Source organism: Lepisma saccharinum, chromosome 13 (assembly GCF_977018435.1).
Source record: "Lepisma saccharinum chromosome 13, izLepSacc3.1, whole genome shotgun sequence".
Taxonomy (NCBI): Eukaryota; Metazoa; Arthropoda; class Insecta; order Zygentoma; family Lepismatidae; genus Lepisma; species Lepisma saccharinum.
The window spans coordinates 22220035-22230532 of NC_139241.1; the positions used below are offsets into that span (position 1 = coordinate 22220035).

General features: G+C 38.4%; 1 protein-coding gene across 1 annotated transcript; it reads left to right on the plus strand.

Annotated features, from left to right (window-relative positions):
- Positions 1-1129: 1129 nt before the first annotated feature.
- Positions 1130-3240, plus strand: LOC145996721 (uncharacterized). The gene is made up of 2 exons (XM_083133247.1): positions 1130-1134; positions 2373-3240. Exons 1-2 carry the CDS (start codon positions 1130-1132, stop codon positions 3238-3240), a joined length of 873 nt encoding a protein of 290 aa, XP_082989373.1.
- The last annotated feature ends 7258 nt before the right edge of the window (positions 3241-10498 follow it).

Here is a 10498-nt window from a genome sequence, read left to right on the forward strand (position 1 = left end):
TAATATCGCTAAATGCTTTCTAAAGAATAAGGTTCTAAATTACTTGTACATTCATTCCCACTAATCATAAACTTGCATTTCTCTCGTCTTAATCTGTTCTTAAGATTTGTAACATCCTCTTAGCAGACGAATTACGTGGCAGCAGCAAATTTAACGCTTATTCTTGCTGCTGACACGTGCGTGGCAGCAGACTCGGCCAAAAATAAAGAGATCATTCCACAAGGTTGATAATGTGTTGTGCGACATGTGATAACCCCCGCGCTCTATACGTGGTGAGTAGTATGTGATTCGTCTACCACTTGACGCCAGTGATGCCAAAAGCAGGGAAATATCCCTCGGCACAGGGAAATTTGAGGGTGAAAAGGGAAAAGGGAAATTTAATGAAAAATAGCTAAAAAACAGGGAAATTTTAACTCACATTTTCGTTCCTTTAAAAAGTTCAAAAATATTTTATTTCAGCATGTACTTTTTCCAAATGAATAGTTAGCAACAGTGACACTTTTCAGTAAGCTTTCTTTCTCCCTGTTATAGATGACCTTGACCGGTCAGTCTTACGCTATGTCCAACGTGGATACGGGCAGCGCGGTGCGTGCTGTGTGATGCGAGCGCCGCACCGCAGATATGTGCGTGAACGCAGGGAGTGTCCAACGTTACTGCGTGCGATTGTGTTGAGCAGTTGCGACGAACATGGCTTCCAGTTCGGTGCGCTCCGTGCTATTAATGGAAAGTAGTGTAATTAAAATGAAAATATTGAAGGAACACAAGAGACGTCACAGACAAAAGACACACACAATCTTCAGGAATAGGTTGTCGTATGGAGAATTTCATCATCTGTATCCGCAGCTACGAGCAGATGAAAATGCATTTCATCAGTACACTAGAATGACAATAAACACCTTTGACTATATTGTGAAAAGATTGGATGGTGCTTGTTATCATTATACCACAAATTTTTAAAGATCAATTTCTGTAGAAGAGAGGTTGCTGCTAACCTTGAGGTAAGTGACTGAGATTTCAATTATTAGTATTATGAAACTTTTATTACACTATTGCTGGAATACATTTTGGGAATACACATTTGGTGAATGCTGCTGAGTTAATTGTTTTCTGGAAAATATATATTTGTAGCATGAGGTGAAGGTAGGCTTGCAGAGGAATATGACGGCGAAGTATTGGGGTAAGCTAAACTGGCAGGAGAAACAGGTGTAGAAATGTGTGGAAAATTAGAATGAAAAGACGATGCAGCAGTAGTTGAACTCATAAAAGAAAAATTTGAAACAGGAGACTGGAAACTATCTGATTGAATTTGCGACAGCTCTTGCATCAATATTTCTTGAAATTTAGTTCTAACTTGTAGTTGCTGGATGGGATTCATTCTTTGAAAATATGGTAATAATGACCTCATAAACAGTAAATTCTCATCTTCGGGTGTTTGAAGTAGAGCAAGTTTTTGGACTCAATATCCAGCAGTTTTCGTTCTAAATCAATTGTCTCTTCGTGTGGTTTCTTCCTCCTTAGACGAGACGTACGTGCTTTGGATGGGGAAGATTGTGTTGTTCGTTGTGGAGGAGCAGATGGTGTTTGTGTTTCATTGAAACTCACCTGAGAAAGTTCAGTATTTGTGTTTTCGTCGACACTTGCATCTTCTTCCAAATCATCACCTTCATGACAGTCACTGACCATTCCAGACACCTGCCTATCTTCTGATGCCTGAAATGAAACATTTCCCTCCGTTTCTCTGGGGACTACTGTATCCTTTAGAAAAAGTAGATTCGTAAAATACTGCCACTTTCCACGATACGTTGCCGCACATTCTTGGGAGCAGCCCGATTTGGATTTCGGAATTTTCTTAAACTCTTTCACAAATTGGTCTCGTAAATTGCGCCATTTCTTTCTAGCTTCATCCTCTGAAATCAAAAGAGAAGATACTCACTAAGTAACTAACTAACTCTAATTGCATTGTCTAAACCTATTTATTATTGTTCTGCCTTTATGAATTGTTCTGCATTTGTGAGTATTAATAAATTTGTACAACATTTCATTACAAATCAGCATCGTCTGAACAAGCTAATCAATATGCTTATGCAATTCATTCTGATCTGTCTCACTACATACTGCGGGCAACTGTAAAAGGGTGTGGAGATAATGCATCCACTTGTTTCCAACTTATACAATATTTAAATTCTTCTCAAACCCCATAGCTCTTACATAGTTAACCTTACTTTCCCAAATTGCATTGCAATACACAAGTTAATCATCGAGAATTCTTTAGCATATGGGGTTTGTCGTGTTAAAAGCATGATGACTATATTTTTTAAGCCATCGACTGGAGTGCAATACTTCTAAAATGGATGTTTTTTTTTCTCTTCCAGATACCTATCGACTGGAATTGCATTCAGACAGATTGCCTTCTCATTTCGCATATCTAAATCATCTGTTGCGTCTATAGTCATTGAGGTGTGCAAAGCCATTTGGGATTCTCTTCAGAAAGAACACATGCCTGTGCCTACTGTTGCAGATTTCAATCGAGTTGCGCAAGACTATTTTGAAAAGTGGAACTTCCCTAACTGTGTTGGTAGTATCGATGGGAAACATATAAGAATGAAGTGCCCAAGCAAGTCAGGCAGCATGTTTTTCAATTATAAACAGTTTTTCTCCATAGTGCTTTTGGCCGTTGTTGATGCAAGGTACAGATTTTTAATGATCGATGTGGGTGCATATGGCAAAGAAAGAGATGCTGGTGTATTTTCTAACCCAACACTTTATCAAAATGTCGAAAATGGTTTCTTATCGTTACCAAAAGATTTCCAGCTGCCCAACTTCCATCAAAAAGCTCCATTTGTGTTTGTAGGAGACGAGGCATTTCCATTACGAACATATCTTATGAGACCATATTCTAAAAGAAGAGTTCAAAACAATGCAGCCGCCTCATATTTCAATTACCGTTTATCGCGTGCTCGAATGACAGTGGAGTGTGCTTTCGGCATAAGTTCTGCGAAATTTAGGATCCTATTGAAACCAATTGAAACTAGTGTACAGCATGCTGTTCATATTGTTAAAGCAATTTGCATTCTGCATAATGTTATAATTGACATAGAAAAAGATTCTCTTGTAAACGTCTTGGAAGAAAATGTGATGGACAGGAACCTACAGATCTCGAAGGCAAACAACCGCGCTTCGAGAGCAGCAGAAAATGTACGAACCGTATTCTGTGATTACTTCTCAGTGAATACAATTTGATGTTTTTGTTCATCCACTCACGACTTTCACATAATTAAATAGTAAAGACTGTATGTGTATTCTATTATTACTTACTTGCAATTCCTGTACTCTCAGCTACGGAATCCCACTCCTTATCAACAATTAAACGATCTTTGTAACGAGGGTTTCTTTTATCCCACAACATATTTCTTCTTTGCACTTCTGCAATAAGCCCTTCCATCTTTCTTGGCGACTGGCCACCGGACGGCAAATGCGATACAAAACAAACCTGTTTGAAAATCAAACGTTGCGTGCGTTGCGAGCGGACGAATCGCACGTGTCTACGTTGGACGGGCTCATTTCTGACTACAGGTTTGATCGGATACGACTGCCGCGTTGCTCGCATCGCCCCGCACGCACCGTGCTGCCCGTATCCACGTTGGACATAGCGTTATAATTGTCGCGTTTCCTAGAAAGGCCTCAAGGCACGAGTCGCTCTACACCTGGGAAGAATTTGGGACGCGATTTTCAACTTCTTTCCTTGTTCCATCCATCATTTCAGAACGTGTCTTAGTGGCTGTGTGTGTCCTGTGTCGTTGCAAGGAGAATGGAAGAGGTGACCTGCAACTCCCAAAAAGGTTAGAAAACGTCGTGGGGATTTATCTGCGTATGAAAAGATATCTGGGAAGCATGTGAATAAATTTCGTATTGAGTGGCAGGAAGACCCGCAGTTCAAAGGCTGGCTACAACCAGTTAAAGGTAACGAGTGTAAGTGTAGGCATAGAAAAGTTAGGTAATAGAAGTGGAAGCTACATTTAAACCTCGCTGCGCTTTGAAATTGCATTTCCATCGGTGGCCAGTAGATGGCGCGGCCGTCTTCTTTTGCTGCTCGCAGTAAATAGGGGGGGAAGATTCATTGTCCCACTGGAGTGTCCTTCACCACAGAAAGGACAGGGGTGGGTTGTGAAACAGATTTTCTGAAAACGAGGGGGGAATATATGTCTTTTTCTGATTTCATGCAGTTCGTGAATTTACGGAATGAGGACTTTGCCAGGCAGCTACATACCCTACTAGGGCGCGAAATCATTGAAGATTGATTTTTTTTGGGGGGGGCAAGAAGATTGTGGTCTACACAGACATACACAAACTATACATATATATTATGTATGTGCATGAAACTTTTCAAATTTTCTACCAAGCAACTGAGAAGAAAGAGCCTATATGATTAATATTTATAATGTTATTAAATATAAAAGTAAATTACTAAACATGTAAAAATACATTAGTATTTAATACATATAAGGGAATTTATTTGATATTTTTTATGTATCAGATATTTATAACTGCCTTCTCGATTGCGCCGTGAATACGTTTTCGCCTTGCAATCAAGGAGTCCCGGGTTCGATACCTGGTGGAGGCACATAGTGGTTCGGATCCCACTTTAAACTATCGTTTGATTGACTTGTTATTGATTTTTAGTTTTAGTTATTATGTATAGGTTTTCTACCTACCTGTGGGTGATCGCGGCGATAGGGTTGAAATAAAACATTATCTCTTATGCCTTTAGAATCGGTTTGGATGGAAGGGGGAAGGGTGCGTGGTATTCGCATTAACACAAGGTTAGTCGAGCAACTGTGCAGAATAAGGTTGACTAACAATGGCAGTGAGCCTAAAGTATCCAAAGTAAACATATATTGCTTAAATATGTCTGCATTATACAGTGACTCAACTACAGGGGGGACAGGGGCTAATGCGAGCAATTACCCCTTCGATTTCAAATTTTATGCAAATAAAAATTCATTTTGTAAAATTTTCTTGCTTGTTTCGCTCGCATTATCTGCTATTCTTGTTTTCATCAAGTTCAGAGGGGCGGCGGGAGCCAGCCATTGGGCACGACTGATCTAAAAAAAGTTGTAAAGAGAGAATGCCATGGCGTCCAGGGAAATTAATTGCGCACTAATAAATCAATATTGTTTTCAATTGCACAAATTGGATCTAAAAATTTTTGAGGTATCTATCTGCATTTTTCCGGACCTTCTCATCGGACTAGAATGTATGATATAAAGTAATCCCCTCACATTAGCCTTCTAATACTAATAGTAACTAATGTATTCAACAATGTGCTCATTTCTGTTGTGGGGGTTGAACTGGACCTCTAGATTTCCAGTGTTAACCCAGCATCACAATTTCAATTGAAATCTAGTAGATGGAAATATGGCGGACTCCAGCCTTGAAAGACGGGTAATAGGGCGGTGATGGGAATTCATTCACTGAAAATTCGTCACTCAATGAAAGTCGATCGGAAAGACTGAATTCCGAAAAGGATTTCAATTTTAATAATAGTGGACATTATTAATAATAATTTCAACAATAGCATTTCTTTTCGATATATTTCATGAAACAAGACCTTTTTATATTAATAATAGATCGTCAGTGCTGGAGAAGGAGTGCAGACGGGTGCTTTTCCCCGAGTTATGTACATTTCCATTAACCATCCCCTCCTGTTAGGATAATTTGCATAAGCATCCCTCACTTCTTCATTGTCTCCATGCTGAATTACACAAAGACCCTCCTCGACCAAGAGGCCTCCCCGATGGCGCAATGGTAGCGTCGTCGCCTTGTAATCAAGGGGTCCCGGGTTCGATACCCAGTGAAGGCACGAGTGGTTCGGATCTGTAGGTCCAGTCCCGATTAGCCTTACTGTGCATAAAGTGGACTTAAAACACCAAATCAATCCAATCCTCCTCGACCAAGCATACCAGCTATAGGAGTATCCACTTCGAGCACTGTAGATCATAAAATAAAAACACACTGGAAAGAAGGAAATGTCCACAGAATTTCAATATGGAAGAAAAATGAACTTCACAAAATGCCCCCAAATAATGGTAACATTTAACCCATACGCTGTGAACCCTTAGGGCAAAGGGATAATTCGACTCCACATCAAACTGAGTTTTGGGACCACTTTGAAGTAACATGGAACAGGTGTAAGCTATTTTAGAGTTTTTTTCAGCTCTTATTTGAATATAAGAAGGCTTAGAGCCATCTTGAAAATATTTGATGTGAAGTTACATTCAAATACCACACGTAAAATTAAAATTAGTGATAAAAGTTCATGATTTATCAAATTTAATTCTTTATATTGTGCAGCAACAAAGCAACGACTGGTTGAGAACTGGATCTTTCTATACTGGATTCATGCAAGAAATAATAAGTTATGTCAGCGTTTCGTTAAAAAACGCAACAAAAGTTTTTTAGTGCCTAAAAACCTATTTTGCTTGTTAGAACCTATTTTAGGTTCCACTGTTACCTGTGCAATACAAAGTGGTCTGATCTGTGTGGTCTTGCTCACTTTGGCGTCACTTCCATGCTTTGTGGCATTCACGCTTTGCAAACTAACATTTCAGCATTGAAGTTTGCACCACTCACTATATTTTTGTTGTAAGATTTTCAGAATATAAGATGATCCTCACAGACAAAATTGCGGAGTTTTACTGTGGTTAACATGAAAACAGATTGGTGTCTAACTATACGGCGATGAGTGGATTTTAATAGCAAATTTCCAATGTTGAGTTCTGCCATCGCCGTAGGGTTAGGCAACACACATAACGTTATGCAAGATAGTGCATATTTCAGGATATATGTGTCCCATTTTCATTGCCGGTGACTATACCTAATCAGCAGTATTCAGAAATTTTGAACTATTTTAAGTTTTTTTTAACCTACTTCAGGATTTTTCGAGTCTAACTTAAGATTTTTAGGACCTATTTCAGGATTTTTAGAACCTATTTTAGGGTTTTTCGAACCTATTTTAGGATTTTTCGAGCCTAACTTAAGATTTTTAGGACCTATTTCAGGATTTTTAGAATCTAAAAATCCGAGGTCTAGTTATGAGATATGGGATTTTTCCTATAGATGTCCACCTGCGAGCAAGGAAGTTAATTCTGCATTTCGGAGGGGACACATATGTTAAGTTAGCCGGGCCCCTCTGGCCGAACCAGAACGCCCCTGCTTATTATCGAAGATGTCGTATCATATGTTACTGGAAACCGGATTTCTGTCTTGTAAATTAAATTATTTCATAAGCGGCACTTCCTGTTGAATTTCTAAGCTATATAAAATTTCAGAAGCAGAGAGAGAGAAAGAATATTGCGGGGATGGTTCTACACCTCGCCACACCCTGCATTGCCGGGCGGCCACTACGCCACTGTCTCTAATTATCATGATCAATTGAGCTTTCGTGGCTCCCTTCAGTAGCTGTTATGTCAATCTTCGCAGGTTTCAGATTCAAATCTTCTGTGGAAAAATAGCGACGCATTGGTTTCGAGGAGGAAGGCGGGGGGTAACTTTGAGTTAGGACTCACTCACTGTCGTAATGTTCCCAAGTTTACGACCGCAACCATTACCCCGATGCCCAAACTGCTCGCGGATCTGATTCAGGTTTGGCCCGCTTTTGAAGGTCCTACAGGCATTTTCTTCCCCCAACTCTCGTGTTTACAATCCCGCCAGAGCCAGTTTCTCTGTGACGCAGGCCCGTAGCCAGGAATTTTTAGTAGGGGGGCGAAGTCAATCCTAGAGGGGGCAAATTTTTAATATATTGTGTTGCATTGGAAGATGCCCCCCTCCCCCTCCTCCAAAAGTGATAAGTAACAGGAAAGGGATGATATCTTGAATGAAACTCCAACGAACAATAAAGTTCGAGCAACATCAAATAACAATATTTCGATAATGACCTTTTCGGACTACCAAAGAATACAAAGATAAAGTTTAACATAAATAGGCTAATCGGGACTGTATCTACGTTATATTTACAGGTCAATAATGTTCATAGACGATTAATATGTACCAACAGCTTTGGGCTTCTCTGCAGAACTGATTAAGGAAGACGTTTATAAATCGTGCTTCATAATGTTTTCCTCTAGTTTCCAGTATGCAAGATTTTTACGCACAAAGGAATCTAACGAGAATCCAAGAACACCATTGTGTTGTGTTAGGCAAGAAAAATAGAATTAATTAAATAATAATGGTTACATATTATCTACACTTTGATGAATTGTGTAAACATTTACATTTTTTTAGACCTACTTGCTAAAACATTAAAATGGGTCCCTTACTCCACCATGGATTCTATTTGCTTCAAATGAAAGACTCTTGCATCACTTCAGACAATCTTTGCCTACGTTAACCATTTTGCAAAATATTGTGTTGACACCTGACAAACAAATAGGAATCCCTTGATTGATCAGCGACTTCTTGGATTACACTGTCATCATTAATATTTCATGTTTTATCAAGTTTTATCGAGGGAAATGCTGTATCCTCTTTACATTTTGAAAAATACCTTCCTTAATGACTATGGTACGAAACCGAAAGATATAAGGGGCCTCCTTCGCTTTACCCCATTTCCGCGGCACGAAGTGTCTGAGCAACTTATCGTCACCACTTTTTGAGCAGAAGAGTACAAACCCCAAATATCAGGGATTTTTATTCTGATACTAATTTTTACCAGTCACACAATGGCTTAAGATATATGAATAAAATTAGGAGAATCCACTACATAGCAGAAGAGTTGACATAATTATTTGTCAAAAAACTAGGTTGTGCCTGAGGTAGGTTTAACAGACAACTTCTGCTACAGACACAATTTATTATTATAAATATAAGATAATAAATAGAATGTAATTTGAGAGATTTTCAATCGTATTTATTTCACTGCAGCTTTTTTCTACTTGTCATTTTCTTGAACCTACATTCATAAGGTGCCGCCTGATAATATTGACAACTTTCACAGTGTGTGCAGGACATCAAGGCAAGCAACTTTTCTCAGTCAGTATTTGCGCCTCTAATTCATCTTTCGATGTTACAAGCAATCAAAATAGGCATCTTCTGTCCTTAATGGATGTAATCCCATTGTAAGCTTCGTAGTAGCAAATGTCATTTATTTTTACTGCCGTTTAAAATTCTGAGAGCAATATATAACATGCTATTGAAACGATATCATGCAAACAGTCAGGGTTAAAACTTAACTTTTCCTTTATAAAATAGATATCATAACACACACCTATGTTGCTTACCATATTTGATGCGTTTGCATAGAGAAATGATTCGTAAGATTTGAAATTGATATTTACACTCCATAAAATGCTTAGTGTAACCCTATCGAACTACAAATTTTATCGCTTTCTAACCGAAATAATAATTGTGAAACACTATCACATTTTCATCGTGTTTGATAATAATTTGAGCCAGTAAGCTGTCCTACATCTTTCACTAGCCGACCTACATGGTAGGATGGTTACATAACACACTGTGAAGCCAGGGGTTCCAGGTTCGAGCCTGGGCATGAGTCTTCTTTGTGAGCAGAGGCGAAACCACAATTTTTAAGTACCAGGACAAACGTGCCAATAATAATAATAGTAATATAGTGGTGGTAATGGTAGTAATAATAGTAGCATTACAAGACGTTATTATCGTCGTAAATCATGCAAAAGGGGATAGAAGTCGGTGCTAAAGCATTTGTGTTTGAACAAATTATTTGAAATATTTTTTCAACACGTTCAATTTCATATTAGCTAATAATGGAAAACAAGCACACAAACCGTATTTTTCAAGGACAGAATAATGACGAACATTATTATTTTGTACATATGACAAGTATAACTTTCATGTATACAACATATATTTTAAACATATGTAACATAGAGCGACATAAAATAAGAAAACACATATGCAACATGTTAACGCTAAATTGTGTACGTATTCAAAGTTTCTTTAATATATATATATATAATTTAAATACATTACATGGTCAATTCATCCGCCAAATTGTCTCTCAAATGTGAACGCTCCATTTCCTCAAAAGAATTGTTCATGCACTTAAGCAGCAACAGTCTGAAGTATATATATCTGGCCTTACCTCTCTCTCGGGTATTTTAGAATGCATTACAGAAAATAATCATATTGGGATCGAAGCGAGCAGGAAAATCTTTAGTATCAAATATTTGCAAACTGAAAACAATATTTATTTAATAGGGCGCAACAAATTTCACGGGGAACATGGCATTCTCTTTAACATTTTTTTTTATTTAGATCGTTTTGGCTCCCAGGGCTGACTCCCGCCGCCCCCTAGCTATAGCTCTGAAAATGGGATTATAAGAATAGGAAATATTGACCTTGCGAACGAAGCGAGCGAAAATTTTACGAAATGTACTTTTATTTGTAAAAGAAAGTTGAAATCGAGGGAGCAATTGCCCCTCTTTGTCCCCTGCAAGTGCCCTTAGCCGTCTGGAGGAAAATA